The sequence below is a fragment of the Mustela putorius genome, unplaced genomic scaffold (genome assembly GCF_011764305.1).
Source record: "Mustela putorius furo isolate JIRA1106 unplaced genomic scaffold, ASM1176430v1.1 tig00000596_pilon_pilon_pilon, whole genome shotgun sequence".
In the NCBI taxonomy this organism is placed as follows: domain Eukaryota; kingdom Metazoa; phylum Chordata; class Mammalia; order Carnivora; family Mustelidae; genus Mustela; species Mustela putorius.
Genome location: NW_025421428.1, coordinates 16,599,469 through 16,616,396, shown reverse-complemented (window position 1 = coordinate 16,616,396; position 16,928 = coordinate 16,599,469). Strand labels below are relative to the sequence as shown.

At 56.0% G+C, this 16,928-nt stretch overlaps 1 protein-coding gene across 7 annotated transcripts in view; it reads right to left on the bottom strand.

The window, feature by feature from the left end:
• Window positions 1-13,923: 13,923 nt before the first annotated feature.
• EHMT1 (euchromatic histone lysine methyltransferase 1) overlaps window positions 13,924-16,928 on the bottom strand; it is a 136,601-nt gene continuing 133,596 nt past the window's right edge. For all 7 annotated transcript variants that reach the window (XM_045082814.1, XM_045082815.1, XM_045082817.1 and 4 more), the window contains 2 exons: window positions 15,351-15,526; window positions 13,924-15,174 (listed from right to left, as the gene is read on the bottom strand). In XM_045082814.1, coding sequence (XP_044938749.1) covers window positions 14,997-15,174; window positions 15,351-15,526 — 354 coding nt within the window. In that variant the 3' untranslated portion in view covers window positions 13,924-14,996. The remainder of the gene's footprint in view (window positions 15,175-15,350; window positions 15,527-16,928) is intronic.

Below are 16,928 nucleotides of genomic sequence, written 5' to 3'. Positions count from 1 at the left end.
GTGTTGGGTTCCCATATGGGGACTGGAGAAGGGGGAACTAAGAGGAATTTTATTTGTTTTTGTATGAATTAATATTTTCTTAAGTAATAAAGGTAAATAGAATGGGAAGCCAAGACTCCTGCACCTCCAACTTATCTGTACCCCTCAGTATTCAAACACGGGGCCACCCCTTTCTGATTTAGTGCCCCCACTAAATTTTGATGATTTTACATGCCTCCACCTGCTGCTCTTGGCACCCTTCCCAATTGTCCCCATATTGCTACTTTTTTTAAAAGATTTTATTTATTTATTTGTCAGAAGGAGAGAGAGAGATCACACACACAAGCAGGCAGAGAGGCAGGCAGAGGCAGAGAGAGAAGCAGGCTTCCCACCCAAGCAAGGAGCCCAATGCAGGACTCGATCCCAGGACCCTGGGATCATGACCTGAGCTGAAGGCAGCGGCTTAACCAACTGAGCCACCCGGGAGTCCCTCTATTTACTTTTTAAAATCAAACAAGAAGTACATGCAAATGATAAAATATGCATAAGGTTGAAATAACCCACCAACCAGCTTAGAAAATAGACCCAGGATACCCCAGGAAGCCCCTGTATGCCCCCCGACTTGCGCTTCCCACAGAGGCCACTGCTTGCTGGACTTCATGCTAACGCTTCTCTCCCCCATGTCCCTGCACAGCCTCTGTATCGCTCTCCATGCTGCTGATAAAGCTGAGCTGTACACACACCCTCCGAGACTCTATTCCCACTCGATACTCTGCTGTCATTCCACAGAACTGTGAGTCATCTGTTGTTTCACATATATTAGTCTGTTGTACAATTTGTCCATTTTCCTTTGATGTAGACATGCTGTGTCTACATCTCCATTATGTTTTCTACTATTTCAAGGAATTCTCCGATAAACATCTAGTATAGTTCTCCTGGTATATGGACAAGAAGCTCCGGGAGACCCAAATCGAGGAGAGGCATTGTGAAGCCATGGGACAGGATCAGCCTCATTGGGTACCCCTAGATTAGTACCCAGTGAGGGTATGACTGATGCTCCTTCAGCATCCCCCCAACACTCTGATATTATCAGGACAACATGTCTATCCAGTGGGCATTTCCAATATCTCACTATGGCTTTTACCCTGCATTTCCTTGGTTACCCATACAGTCGGGCAGCTTCTCCTGTATTCATCACGCATCCACAACTCCCCGTGATCAAACACCCTTCAAATCTTCATCTTCGATGAGGTCACCTTTCTCCGTATTGACTTGTCGAAGTCCTTCCATGTTCTTGTATGAGCTTGTTAGGTGTAAGTGTTGGAAAGCCTTCTCTCATTCGTGATACAGATGTGCTCGTTATGATGTAATCTAAATCTACCCAGTTTTTCCTTTATGTTTTGGGATTTTTGAATCATAAGAAATTCTTCCTCAATTTTCTGTTGTGAAGATACTCTCTTGGAATGTTATTTTAGAATGTTAAGAGTACGCTCTCCTATATTCTTTCCTAAAATTTATACATTTGCTTCTTGCATTTTAAACTACATTCAACTGATCTTTCTGTGTGCTGTAAGGAAGGAATCTACTTTAATTCTTTTATATAATTGAATTGTCAGAACACCATTAGTTGAAAGGCACTCTTACCCCCTTCAAAGCCAGCTTCTTCCTGTAGCAGAGTTGTGTGTACCTGTGGGTCTGACCCTCGGGTTCTCAGTTCCCCTCGCATGATGGCTCTGTCTCTGGGCCAGCACCATACTATTTAATGTATAAAACCTACCCGGGTTTTCTCCTGCAGGACAATTTTTGCTATTCTTGCTACTCTTTTGTACATGTAATTTTTAGAATCAAACTTGTCAGTGTATACAAACACACACAATGGGCTTTTGACGGGAATTGCATAAACTCAAAAGATCAGTATTGGTGGGGGGAGTGCCTGGGTGGCACAGTGGGTTGTGTCCGACTTTTGATTTTGGTTCAGGTCATGAGCTCAGGATCACGAGACGCAAGCACACATGGGGCTCCACGATGGACATGGGCCTGCTGGGGCTTCTCCCTCTCCTCTGTCCCTCCCACTCCCCAACTCCTTTCCTTCTTGCACTTAAAAAAAAACAAGTAAAAGGATCAGTTTAGGGAAAATAAACATCTTTGTGATACTGAGACTCTCAATGCATGAGCAAAATACATATCTTCATTTATCTGAACGGTCTTTAGTTATTTCAAAAAGCTTTATCATTTTCTCCATAATTAGGTCCTGCATTTATATGAGCTTTATTCTGCTGTGCTTTACATTTTTATGCTATAATAAAAGATTCCATTTTTAAAGTCACATTTTCTGTTGCTCATATTTGGAAATGCAGCTTTCTTTGTATAAGCAACATTGCTAAGTTTTCTGCTTAATTCTAAACATTTATTGTTAGATTTATTTTCTATGTATATAAAATTGAAAAAATAAGTTCATTTCTCCTTTTCCAATTCTTGTATCTTGTGTTTCTTTTTCTTATCTTCCCATGCCAGCTGGTACAATGATGTCCCAAAATGTGACAGTGGGCACACTGGCTCATTCCCCATCTTAAAATACTCTCAACCTTTCACCAGGAAGCATGTTTGCTAAGTCCCTTATGAAAAGTAGGTGCCTTCACCAGATCAGGAAATTCTCCTCTAGTCTTAATTTCAAGGAGTTTTATCATGAATAGATGAATCTTACCAAATGCCTTTCTGCGTTAGCACAGTCCTCTGTGTTTTCTCCTGTATGCTGAGATGGTGGCTCACAGTAATTGATTTCCTGGACGGAAACCACCCTCTCCGTCCCAGGGTAGATCAGACTTGGTCGTGGCTGATTATTGTCTTGAAGCGCTAGTGAGATTTGGTTGACTAACAGCTGGTCTGGAGTTTCCACCGCTGGTCTCTGAACGACATCACCCTGCAGTTTCCCTCTTGCCCCCATTCCTACCAGAGTCTGGTATCAAGGTTATGCTGTCCTTTGAGTTGGGGAGCATTTCTTTAGAGAATTTGTATTTTGAAAATTCAGTGGAGCTCAATGGCTCGGGATGATGTTTTGTGATTTTATTTTTTAAGATTTTATTTATTTATTTGACAGAGAGAAATCACAAGTAGGCAGAGAGGCAGGGGAAGAGGGGGAAGCAGGCTCTCCGCTGAGCAGAGAGCCCAATGCGGGACTCCATCCCAGGACCCTGGGACCATGACCTGAGTCAACGGCTGAGGCTTAACAGACTGAGCCACCCAGGCGCCCCTTCTTTGTGATTTTAATTACTGATCCTCTATCTTTAAAGGTTATGAGTGTTCAGGTTTTCTATCTCCTCTTGGGTCAGTTTGATTCAGCTCTATTTTTCTAGAAATGTACTAGCCCAAAGTTCTTCATATCATCCTTTTTATCTATTTTGTTCCTGTGGCTGTGTTTGCTTTTAAGTCCCTATTATTACTTATGAATTTTCCTCTGTCCCGCTCTCAATCTTTCCAGAGGTTTGCTATTTTTATTAATCTTGTCAAAGAACCAATTTTTGGCTTTACTTATTACCCCCATCATGTGTGTGTTCTTCTGTTTCATTACTCTCTCTTCTTTATATTTCCTCTTCTCTCCTTTGCTTTGGGCTTATTCAATTCTTCCAGTGGATGATTAGCAATTAATTTTCGGCCTTTCTTAAAAGAAACAGACACAGGACATTATTACTGTTATTTTAAACAGTTGTGGTTGCCATGAAAACAGAAATCCTCAAACTGCAAGAAACACGATTCACAAGGGGCTCAGCCGATATGCTCAAATCTGTCACGGCCTTGGTGCGGTGGCCACGCTTCTTCGGGTGGAGGACTCCATGCTGGGTTTACTGAGCCAGTCAGATGCTCAGTGACTCCCAGCCTTCTGTCACTCTTGTCACTGGGAGTCAGAGCTGCAACCGTCAGATCGCTCCCCCCAGTCCCCCCCACCTCTCAATTTATTTCCAGGAATACTATCTTTTGTCACCTAATACCATCTAATAAAATCCTTGCACATTTAATCCCATTTGCATCGTGAATGAACTCCGAAAATATCATGCTAACTGAAAGAAGCCAGATATAAGAAGCCCCCGTCACATGATTCTATTCTATGGAATGTTTCCAGAGTAGGGAAATCTGTAGGGACAGAAAGGAGCTTAGTGGGTGCCAGTGGGGGAGGGGCCAATGGAGAGGGCTTGATGATAGGTGTGGGGTTTCTTTTTGGAATGATGAAGTTTTTCTGAAATTAGATACTGGTGATGATTGTATTTTATTGTGAATTTATTAAACATCACATTTCAGTATGGTTAAAATGGTGAACTTGTTAGGGAATTTTACCTTAATAAAAGCTTTTAAATAAAAAATGCAAGTAATTTTATTTTATTATTTTTTAAGATTTTATTTTATTTATTTGACAGACAGAGATCACAAGCAGGCAGAGAGGCAGGCAGAGAGAGAGGGGGAAGCAGGTTCCCCGCCAAGCAGAGAACCCGATGCGGGACTCGAACCCAGGACCCCGAGATCATGACCTGAGCTGAAGGCAGAGGCTCAACCTGCTGAGCCACCCAGGCGCCCCCAAAAATGCAAGTAATTTTAAAAAGCAAAGCCATCAGGCCCCTTCCATCTGCTTTCTTCGGTGTGGCCACCTTCGCACCTGTTGGACCAGGGCTGTGGTGAAGCAACACTGTGGCCCTGTCTTGTCGCCTGTCTGCAGCCAAAGCACCCGTTCAGACCGGGACTCTAACAGTCACTGCCTTCCCGGCGCCGCTCCAGGGCTCTCTTGTGGCTGCCGCTCAGCCGCCAGCCTGGGGTTGGCCAGGCCGCACGCGGGCTCACGCTGCCCCTGCCTGGACAAGCAGTCCACACCTCCGGTGGCAGCAGCGGCTGCAGACCTGCTGCTTGGCCAGCAGGGCGTCCGCGCGCTCTGCTGGATCATGTCTGCGACTCTTGCCCCTGCTCGCCCGGCTGGAAGGGGAGCCCACGGGGAAGAGAGCGAGGTCTGTGCTCCTCCCTGCGGTCCTGAGCGACGCGGGGCTGCCCGACGGGGCGGACCTGCTTGCTGAAGATCCTTCCCAGCCCGGTGCCCAGCGCGCTGCCCTGTCCGGCCCCCCCGGCTGCGGAGCTGCTCCCTGTCCCTCCTCCTCTGCCCCCGCGTGCGGGGCTGGGCCCTGTCCCTTCTGCTCAGCAGCCAGAGCCCTTCCCCAAGCGCAGTGGCCACATCACTCTCCCTGTGACTCCCCGAATCCCAGCTCCCCGAACAGCCTGGGGGACGTGGCCAGCGGCCTCCCCCCGGCCCTCCCTGCCCGGCTGGCGGCCCTGGGCTCCCGCCGCGCTTCCCCACCGCCCCCTTTTCTCCACCTTTCTCCGGCCCCGTCGCCGCGTGGGCCCCAGGGGACGCCCTGACAGTTCGGGGCAGGAGCCCTTCGCGGCGGGGCTGCTGTCCTCTCTGTGCTCGGCGACTTGCGGCCGCGTCGTCCAAGGCCGGCCGACCTCCGAGGACTGGGCCGCGGCCCCCGTGTTTCGGGATGTAGCCAACGCCCCGGAGGCCGGAGTGGCCCCCGCGGGAACCCCCGATCCCTAGCGACGTCTCTGCCGACGGTCACACCTGCGGGTCCGTTGGCTCCGGGACCTTTCCCTGGACCAACGGGCTTTAGGAAGACAAATGGTGCCCGGACGAGCCACGGGAGAAGAGCCGCCGCAGCCAGACGCCGAAGGCGGCGCCCCCGAGGGGCAGGCGGTCGCCCTCGAGCGGGCCGGGCCGACAACCCCGGCTCCCAGAAGGAAACGGAGCGCCCGGAGCTCCCCCGGGAGAGCCGCGCAGCCGCGTCCGAGGCCCGGCGCGAGGCGGGGAAGCGCGCCCGGAACACGCGCCACACTAGGGCCGGCGACGCGCCTTCGGACCCGCGAGACGCCGAGGTCGCCGGAGAGGGCGCGAGACGCCGTCGCTCCACCGGGAAGCGCGAGCCGGACCATGAAGGGCCCCGCCGCGACGTAAGGCAGAGCCCGGGGCGCCGAGGCCCCCGAGGGGGTCACCAGGGGCACGGGGCGCCCGGCCAGCTGGAGCTGCGTGGCCGCGACTCCCAGCGTCCGCACGCGGAGAGCGAACGGCGGGCGGGTTTACACGAAACACGTGGGTGTTCTCGAGGCTTCGCCGTGAGGAAGACGCCGGGCTGAGCGCGCTCCCGACTCGCTCCCGCCCTGCGGCGCGTCTACAGCGCGTTTCCCACCGTGTGGAAACCCGAGGGGCCACGACACGCGCCGGGAGGAGCCCGCGGGTGGGCGTGGCCGGGAGGAGCCCGCGGGTGGGCGTGGCCGGGAGGGTGGGCGTGGCCGCAGAGGAAGGGCGCGTGGGAGCTCCCAAGCCGGGGTCCCCGCCGCGCGGCGCGGGGCAGGAAGCCGAGTCCGTCAACGCGTTCGGAATCACCGGCCTCGCCGTGGAAGAACACGGAGCCCCGGCGCTCAGCGAGGCAGAGGCACCCAGAGGGCCGGGCTCCGGGCGCCACCGCGAAGGGCTCGTCCCTGCGGACCGAGTGGGGCGAGCGCGCGGCCGAGTTCGGTTCGCGCCGCCCCGAGCCCGCCACGTGCGCGACGGCGTCCGTCCGGGGACTCGGCGCAGGTGCCTGCGTCCGGAAGGACCTCGCCGAGGAGGAGCGACCCCAGCCCGGCCTGCGCCGAGTCCGGCCCCGCCCGCTGCGGAGGGTCTCGCCCCGTCGGTCGGGGCGCGGGCGCCGAGGCCGGGTCCACGCAAGCTTCCTGGAGGAGGACCGCAGAGGAGCCCGCCGCGCCGGTTCTTCCATCACCCGCGAGCTCCGCGTGGCCGGCGGTGCCGAGTGGCGGCGTCGGACCCGCGGCGGAACGTCCCGAGAACCCGAGTCCGCGCTCCCGGCCCCGCCGCCGCTTCCACGGCCCCCGAAGCCACGTTCTCGAGCCTTCGTCGCCGCAGCAGCCTTCACGGCGTCTCCTCGGAGGGGCTTCCGTCGCCGGCAGCCGCGGGCCCTGCTCAGCCCCGCGGACGGCGCGCCCGCCGCTGGAACACCGGCGGGGCCGAGCCCCTCAGAGCCCGCCTCCCCCAGACCCCCGGCCGGCGTCCGCCCCTGAGCGCGGCACGTGTGCGGCGGCCTCCGGAGCGACGGGTCCTGTCCGGGAGGCTTCCCGCCTGCTCGGCCCAGCCCCGTCGGAGCCGCCGCCGCCGCCTCGCGCAGTCGATGCTCCCGGCGGGCCTGGAGGCAGAGCGCGCTCCTCCGCGGGGCTGCGGGGCGCCGGGGCGGGGGCCGCTGACGTGTGGCGTGAGGCCATCTCTGGGGGCAGCAGCCTCCACAGCGGGCCGACGGCACCGCGCAGACCACGCCGGCAGCGGGCGCGCCGTCCCCATGGGCCCGGGGACTTTCGGAAAGTCGCGGGCACCGGCCTCGACTTCGGTCGCCGGCCGGCTCGGCTCCTGCAAGAGCCCGCCCGTCCGCGGAAGCCCTGCGGCCCGCGGCCCTCCCTCGCCCCGCGGCCCTCCCTCGCCCCGACGGCCCTCCCTCGCCCCGCGGCCCTCCCTCGCCCCGCGGCCCTCCCTCGCCCGACGGCCCTGCGCCATCTTCTCCGACGACGGCGCCACTCCCTGGGCACCGACGGCTGCGGCCGAGGCCAGTGGGGCTGGTGAGCGAGCCCGGCCGCTCCGGCGGGTTAGCCCGGGCTTCTGCCTGCCGCCTGCCGTCAGGGACTCGGCGTCGCGCCGTCAGCGTCGGGAGCCACCGCTTGCCGCCACCAGCCGCGCCGCGGCCGTGGCTCTCCTCAGCCGGCGCGGACTGCAGGGCCGGAGCCTCGCTCTGGGAGGGGCTGCGGCTGGCCCTGCCCCCGAGTGCGGCCTCCGCGTCTGCAGCAAGGCCGGATCACTCTCTTCGCCCGCGTTCTCGGAAGCGGCCTCTGCGTTCACGGTGTGGCCGCCGGCTGGTGTGAGAGCCCAGCAGCAGCCCGGTGGGCCTTCCTCCCTCCGCAGGGTCGCTTTCCGCTCCGGATCTGAAGGGAGAGCCTGCGGCTCTTCCTTTCACCTGAGCGGCCATCGTGGGCCGCTCCCGACTGGCCCCCATCTCAGGGCTGCGTCTCAAGGAACGGGGTGGCCTGAGAAAGGCCAGAGAGGGGGACCCGTTGTGCACCGGGGCAGTCAGAGCCCACAGGACCCTAACCGAAGAGGCCTGCTATCTGCCACGGCATGCTGCACGCGCCCCCAGCAAGCACAGCAGCAACACCCCCAGCCACCACGAACCACCTGCCAAATGTAAGAGCAGGGAAAAACTCCGAAGTGTTGTGAGAATTACCAAAATGTGACACGGAGGCAGCAGGGGAGCAGAAGCTGCTGGAAGCCAGCCCAACACACCTGCCGGAGCAGGGTGGCTGCAGACCTCCGACCTGGAAGACATGCAGTGTCTGTGAAGCCCGACAAGGCCAAGGACAGTCAGACAAGCACCCCCTGGGTTTTGGTGAAACCGTTACAAGAAACAAAAAGAAACCAGTGAAAAAATGAGTGGACAAATGAAAAGAATAAGTGGTTAATTAAAGCAAAAACACTAACAATGTCCTGGGGTACGAGCCGCAGGAAGTACAATGTCAGGCAGTTCGGCGAAGGTACGGGGCAGTGGGACTAGCGGGCATGGGCTCTCACGTAAGATATACGACGTGGCATACACAACACAGTTCAGGGTCACATCACACGAGGGTGGGCTGTGCTGAGCAGGATGTGCATTCACGTGGGGACACCTGGCACGATTTGTAAACCACGAGCAAGGGGTGCAGGTACCAAGCCAATGGAGCGGACAGAACGGCTTGTGAAAACACACTTAATATAGGAGAAAGCAGAAAGAAAGGAACAAAGGACAGATGAGATAAAGAGAAAATAAGTAGCAAAACTGGCGAATTTCAATTCCAGGAAGTGGACTGCTACCAGGTTGGAGGCAGAACATCTGGACGGGCCATAAAGTCAGAGGTGCTCCGGGAGGACAGGACATGTCAGGGAGAGGGGCAGCCTTGGAAGAGTACCCACCATGGCCAATCTTTGGCGTTTCCAGCACCCACACAAGCAGCAGAGACAGACACAACCCACAGAATAGGAGATTGTGAGCCCACACGCCTACAGAGAAGTCGGAATTGTGGCAAAGGATGGCACCTCCACAGTCCCCCAGTGCTTTCCCCCAATGGCATGGATTTCAGCACGGAAGAGGAGACTGCATTGGGGGAGACTGGCAGACACCACGGGCACTGAAGGCTGCCTTGTCTGTATGGGGATCAAATCTGACTTGTGGGCCACCTGACGGGAGGTGCTGGGAACTCGGCCCCACCTCCATGGTTGTTCCTGTCAAAGATGTACAACCTCCTCGAATCCAGAGGATACGGGCAAGTCCAAACCAAGGGCGTTCTACACGCGAACATGAAAACAAGGAAGACCGCTATTCCGCCTTGAAGATGACTGAAGACAGGACCACTGAACGGAAGAAAGCCAGGCTAGACCCACAGGCTCCAGTGAGCAGGGCTAGATGAAGGCAGACGCCGCACTGGGTCTACGGGAGCAGAGCCGCACAATCCGCTGTGGTCACACAGGAGAACATCCTTGCAGGGACGATGGAGGGTCGAGCCGGTGAACCTCACCCGGTTCAGAGAAGCAAGGCTTTGTCCTGCAGCTCTCCTGTATGTGTGAAAGTCTACCTGGCGTCTTTGGCTTAACATGTATTTTTTAATTGTGAGGCAGCAAAGTGCACACGGTAGGGTTGCAACTATAGAAAATTCTAGAATAGGACCAGAGCAGGGTGGGGTAGACTTCAGAGAGGCAACGGGAAGTTTTGGGGGAAATGAAGGTGTTCTTTACACTTTGGTTGTGGTGGTAATTATAGGGGCACAAACATTCGTCAAAAATCATGGATTCCTTAAAATGAGAGCATTTTATGATATGTGAATTACATTTCAACAAAGTTGATTTTAAAAAGTTAAAAAAAAAATCCCACCAGCTTTTTGTTATTAAGTATGCATATGCTCTTTCTAAAACTTACATAAAAATACAAAGGCCTGGGCGCCTGGGTGGCTCAGTAGGTTAAAGCCTCTGCCTTTTGCTCAGGTAGTGATCTCAGAGTCCTGGGATCAGGCCCCACATGATGCTCTCTGCTCAGCTTTGCCCTCTCTCTGCCTGCCTCTCTGCCTACTTGTGATCACTGTCAAAACAAACAAACAAACAAACAAACAAACACAAAGGCCCTTGGGCGCCTGGGTGGCTCACAGTTGAGCATCTGCTTTCTGGCTGGGGTCCTGAACTGGGACTCCCTGCTCAGCAGGGATTCTGCTCCTCTCCTGCCCTTGCCCCTCCCCCCTCCCCATGCTCTTGCTCATTCTCTCAAACAAATAAAAAAATCTTAAAAAAACAATACAGAGGTCCCAGGGAAGCTAAAAGAGGTAAAGAATCATCTTTAAGAATAAAAATGATTTGGGGACACCTGGGTGGCTCTGCATTAAGCCTCTGATTTCGGCTCAGGTCATGATCTCAGGATCCTGAGATTGAGCCTGCATCGGGCTCTGCTCAGCGGGGAGCCTGCTTCTCCCTCTCTCTCTGCCTGCCTCTCTGCCTACTTGTGATCTCTGTCAGATCAATCAATCAATCAATCAATCTTTAAAAACCAATAAGAAAAGAATAAGAACGATTTGGAACATTTACACCACTTGTGATTGTGATACTCGAAGCTACAGTAATAAAAACACAGAGACATGCAAATACTCAATGCAACAGAACAGTTCCTAAATGAAGTCCACGTGTGCACGTCAATTAACATTCTACAAAGGAGCCTAAGTGTTTGAGTAGGAGACTCCCAATCTTCTAAACAACCAGGTAAGGGCAGAAGGGCTGGAGGCCCACATCAGACAGGAATGGAGCTCGATCACTACCTCCTTCCCGCAAGCGTTTGCTGAAGATGAATCACACACCGAAATACATCTGAAGCCATGACCCTTTAGAACAGCAGATAACCTTCCCGACCTTCCAGTGGGATGGAGAACACCCCACTTCCCCACCCAGAAAAGAAACATTGGACTTGCCCAAAATTGTACACTTCCGTTCTTAGGAAAAGGAACATAAAGTAACCAAGCGAAAACACCGAAATACATCCCTCCGCCAAGGACTCGGTCTATGATCCGCAACCAGCTCCTCTGCTCCCAGCGTAGAGAGTCCGACTAAGAAATACGCAAAAGGCCGCGTACCTTGCAAACCAAAATCTACACACGGACAGCACGGGTCCGAAAGGGGGTTGGCCGCAGTCACCAGGAACACAGATACAAGCCGTGACGCCACCCTGCTCCCACCAGAGCGGGCGAAATCCGACAGGAAGCGCTTTCGTGCAGGCCTGTGCGGAGCAGCACGGCCATGGAGAATGCACGCCGGGACGTCCTCCCCGACAGACAAACTCAACTCTCCCAACTGACGGCGGCTGAGTGCTCGCAGGCGCCTGACAGATGACAGCCCCAGACCAGAGACGCAAGCCAACAACAAAAACGGAGCAAGGGAAGCTGGGAGACACTGATCCACGGACACCCCTGTCTGCACGAAGTTCCACTGAAGGAAAAACCTTGTCTCTGCTGAGAGAAACCTGAACAGGAGATGCCTCTTCGGGACAGGAACCAGACGGGAAGAACAGAAAGATACTTCCTGGTGACAGATGAGAATGTCCTATTTAAGGGACGGGTTACACGGGCAAAGGTGTCTGTCAAAATTTACTGAGTTATACACATAAAACCTATGCACTTCACCATATATAAACTACCCCAATATTTAAAATATTAAACATAGTTATTTCAGCCCCACACCAAGTAAATCCCACCTAGATTCAAGAACTAAACTGAAAAATAAAACACCAGAAAAAGTGCGAAAGAATATTTCTATAATTTGGAAGCAGAGGAGGATATTCTAGATAGAGTGCATAATCAGAAGTCACGGTCAGATTTCAGCACATAAAAAGCTTAAGTTTAGTATGGGTACAAAGCTAGTGCATAGACACGGCATACAAACCAGTAAGGGAAACGTGAGCACAACGAGATCTTGCACTGAGCCATGTGAGGGGAGAGGCTGACTGTGCTGCAGACCGGCTGGTCGGTGTGAGCTCTACTGTGCTGAGGTGTCGTTGGCTCTGGCTGACGGGAGCCAGCAGGGAGCGTGACCGCGGGGTGTGTGCCTGGGAAACATACCCTGTTGGTGGAGACAAAGGCTGGCAAACATTTTAGGGGCGGGTTTTCAGGGTTTGCTTCCGCAATGTCTGCTGTGGAATGCCCTTTGACCCCTTCTCTAAGACAACGGCCGCACAAGGAAGGCGCATGGAACTCTTCCTCCTGGCGCCGCTGTTGTTAGCAGAGACTGCAAACGTCCATGTGCCAACAGCGAGGACACAACTGCCGTCACTCACAGGCCACAAACAGGACAAACGTCCACACAAGTGAGGGAGGCCAAGAAGGGGGCACTGCGGGTGGGTTCCCCGGTTCCCCGGTTTCTCTCCAGTTCTTACCTGCGGGTTTGTGTCTGGCAATGAGCGCGGCAGCCGGGGTGACTGTGGTCACTTCCAGCTGCCCCTGCAGAGAGGCCTCAGTCAGAGGGGGCCTCTTACCCGCCCACCCCACCTCTGAGCGAGGCCTGCACCCACCCCTGCAGTCTGTGCCCTGCTGGAGCACAGGCCCCTCCCCCACCCCAGCCACAGCCACAGGGCTGGGGCAGGGACATCAGCAGCTGGAGCTGAGGTGGTCACCGCGGAGCCCTCCTGGGCCAGATAAGACTCAGCAGCCCGACTCATGGACATCAGGCTCCTCAAAGCCAGGGCCTGTGGGGGCTTGTTTCAGAGGCTCTGCAACTCGCTGTTGGTGTTGGGGGGGCGGTTCACTTACCCCACAGTCCGCATAAGTTTACACAACACAAGTTTTCAACTGGACTGAGTCCCAGTTTAACAGAGAGTTGCACGCACACCCAGCACTTGGCCCGGTGCACCACTGGTTGCCTGCAAGGCAATGAGCTCAGAACCCAAGGAGGGGTGCTGGGGGCAGGGCCACATAGAGCTGGTGGGTTCCACAAGGCCTGAAGCTCTATGTGGATCCCCTGCCACCCTACCCACTGCCTCTGGGATGCCGCCTCCTAGGGGTCCGCTGCCCCAGCACAGCCCTGGCCCCAAGGCACTACCCAGAGGAGAAAGACAACAGGCCTGGGGAGCCAAACCAGAGCCTTCCTGGAAGAAGGGGCATCGGCCTTGTGTAGGATCAGCCCCACCTCTGTCCCATTGGGTCACAGATGCTCCCACACACCCAGGCCTGCAGTCCCCTTTCCAAGGGGATGGGGGGGTGCGGGGGAGGACTTCCTGCCTGGGCTGCTTACAAAGCGCAGAGAGCTGCTACCGTTTCAGATAAACGTCTGAACGTGTCTGAGTGACTGAGCTCTGTGTATAAAGAAGACAAGCATTCAGCTATTTCTTCTCAAGCCTGCAGGCACCCAGTGAGGGAGCCCAGCCCTGCACAGACCACAGAGCCCGTGCGTTTGGGACTAGCAGGTTCCTGCCGCGGGAAGAAAGTCCTCCAGCCTTACCACGTTCAAAAGCAGATCTGATCCACACTTCTGGGGACTTACCTGGGGCTGCTCTAAGACATGTTCTGTTCCTCCAGAACAGAACACGACCTGGGCCTCCATGCCTGGGGTTGGTCGTAGCAAGACTTGCACACACACACACACACACACACATATGCACACACACACACACACACACGCACAGAGCGACCCGCACAGACAGGTCTTCCGCCTTGGGGTGCAGGCATGGGGTGTGCTCTTCGAGGTCAAGAAGGCGTGAGCATCCAGGTCCATGGAGGGGCTCCGGCCCCGCCTCGCGAGAACCCTAGAGCGCCCCACGGGCAACGCAGATGTTTTGCAGAAAGCAGGTGAAACGATGCCATAATAAAAACCTCATGTAAAGTACTTCTCTTTTTTTATTGATTTCATTGAAAACAGAACAAGAAATGGTCTGAGCCAAAAGACTGCTCTTAAAACTGTCAAAAACATTTTAACAGAAAAAAATAAACATGACTGCATCATGAGTGTTTTAGAAGAGCCGCACAAAAACCCCACCGCCACTGCACTAATTACAGTGTTTAGAAAAGTAGATGACCTGGCAGGCCCTCACACAAAAGGTGACGGCAAATTTATTCCACGACAAGACTAACATTTTAAAAAAAGTTTTTTCCTGCATTTTATTCTAAAATCACTTTGTTCTCTTTATACAGTTGATAGTTTATTTTCACATGGTGAGTAGAAACCACACCAGAATCAGCACCGTTGTCTGTGTTTTGTGTTTTTTATTTGTCCTAATGTTCAATAATGGTAGAAAATAAATCAGTTTATTCATCATCATAGCATGTGGTTTAAAAATCAACAGAAGGCGCCAGCGTCGCTGAGCCGGCGGGGCTGGTGCGGGGTCCTCCGGGGGCCGCGGCCCTCCTGCACCCGACAAACTGCTTCCTCGGAAAGAAATGCATTAGAGGTCTGATATATAGGACTAGATATAGAACTTCTTTAAAAAGCAAACCCACATTTTCTCCAAAGTCAGTGACGGCTTGGCCTGGACCTCTCCCAGGTCGAGGTGGGGACGGAGTCCGCACAGCACCCGGGACGGCAGCTGCCACGCAGGCCTCGGGCAGGCGGGTCCACGGAGCAGCTCGCAGCTGACTGCGCCTTCGGCAGGTGCCACGCAGGGATCTGGGCCCACAGGACTTGGCCAACAAGCCCCACAGTGGAACAGGAACCAGGGGAGTAGAGGGGGAACGAGAAATGTGGAAACGACAAAACCATCATCAGAAACTCACAAGGTCACGCCAGCGCGGAATCCCAGAGTGTTCCCGAGCGCCCGCCCCCGGCCCACGGGCCACCACGCTGGGGCCTCGCAGCCCTGCAGCCCCAGGTCGGGGCCTTCAGGCATCCACTTCTCCTTCCTCTCCGACCGCAGTGTGCACAGCACCGACACCCGGTGCCCCATGCCGGCTGCCGCTCAGAGGGGGTCAGCGGTGGAGGAGCTGGTGTCGGGCAGGCCGTTCTCCTGGCCCTCCTGGGTGGCGCTGGCCTGCCGCTGCGCCAGGGCTGTGCTGGAGTGCCGGCACTTGGGGGAGCCGCATCGGCAGCTGAACAGCTTGCCTTTGATGTCCCAGAAGCGCTCCCCGTAGTCAAACCTGGGGAGAGGGCAGAGCTAAGGCCGGCGTCCAGGCCGGCGTCCAGGCCCCACGGCTCGGCAGCAGCGGGGACCCAGCCCGAGCAGAGCCGTCCGTCCTGGCTCAGAGCTGCGGAAACACAGACAACCACAGAAGGTCCCCACGCTTAGCTGGCCCCTGGGGACGGCGGCACCTACCCCAGCTGCTCCCCGGCCTCAATCAGGCGGGTGCTGAAGAAGGCGATCCTGGGAAACCGCAGGTCCTGGTGTGACATGAACACACGCACGGGCACCAAGTTGGGCTCGCAGTGGTGGTTGATGAAGCGGCTGACGTTCCCGTAGAAGCGAGCGTCGATGCAGTACACCTCGCCGTCCTGGGGGGCGGGAAGGAGAGCAGGGAGCTCCAGCAGGAGCCTGCGGATCTGCAGGCCGCAGGCAGAAACGCGGCCCAGAGCAGGGGCACAAGAGGCCTCAGGGTCGTGGGGATGCTACCCACTCCACACCGTGAGCCAGACGTGGACCATCGGACGCTTGGACACCACTATCACGAGGAAGGGGGCAGGGCTGCAGGGACCACGGGGTGTGGCAGGAGGGAGCAGCTCTTTGGGACTTGGTGATGGAGGAGCAGATCCCAAGGAGTGGCCGGGAGACGCGGAGTGTGCGGGCAGGTGGGGCAGAGAGAGGGAGGCTGAGTGGTCGGTCACAGCCACGTGACAGAAACACTGCCATGTCCTACGAACCCAGTGGGACAGGGAGGAGCCAGGACCTCAGGAGCCCCGGGACCCTGCCCCAGCGCCACCCCTGTGATTACGAGCAGAAAGGACCAGAGCGGATGGTGAGAAAGGGGGGTTGGCTGGGGGCCTGACCTCCCCACAGGAGCCCTTGAAGTAGCAGCCTTCTCTGGAAAAAGCCAGAGCACCGGGGCCTGAAGTCCAAAGGGTCATGTGGTGAGGAACGTGCGTGGCCTGGGTACTGAAGGGGGCGGGCATCTGCCCGGGGACGCAAGGAGCAGAGTCCTCCAACCCTCAACAGGCTGCGGCCCTGTCTCCCGAGAGAACCCTGCCTGCCCCGGGGCCCTGAGCAGAGAGCCCACTCACACCGGCCGGTGAGCAGAGACGTCCCCCACGGCTACATCTGTGGGAACTTATTACATAGGAACCGAGTGCCACGTCTGGGAGGGAAGGCCAGATACACCACGAGGAGAAGGGGGCCTTCCGGGGGGTGTGCCCTGTGGAGGGCAAAGCATTGACCAGAAGCCAAGGGACCCTCAGGGGTCAAGGAAAGGCAAAATGGTGATGGAGGTTGTCTCGGACAACCTTCCCCTGAAACTGAAGGCGACGCACTCCTGACCCAGCAGTCCTGCCTCTAGGCAGAAACTGCACAATGACTCGCGTGGCACAAGCCTTTGGCCTCTGCCTCCGGGTGCCACGGACTAAACATGCAGGTGGCCCCCACTCAGGAAGCAGCTCCCCTCCTGTGAACAGCCCTGGTGGGCACGCGGCCCAACCGTGTGGGGCACACGGCGAAGACCGTTGTGCGGAATGAGGCGTGAGGAGCCAGACCCCATGACTGCTGGGCACCGTGGGGCTCAGACCGTGTGCAAGAGTCCCCGCCAGAGCCAAGCCAGGACGGATGCCAGGGACGCCAGGGCAGGCGGGGGAAGCCTCCACCTCGACAGAAACAGCCCGCATGCGAGCCCGACCGGCCGGTCGGACAGACCGCAGGACGTCTGTCAGAGGCTGGAGCCGCCCACACAGCAACGGGCACAAAGGCGAC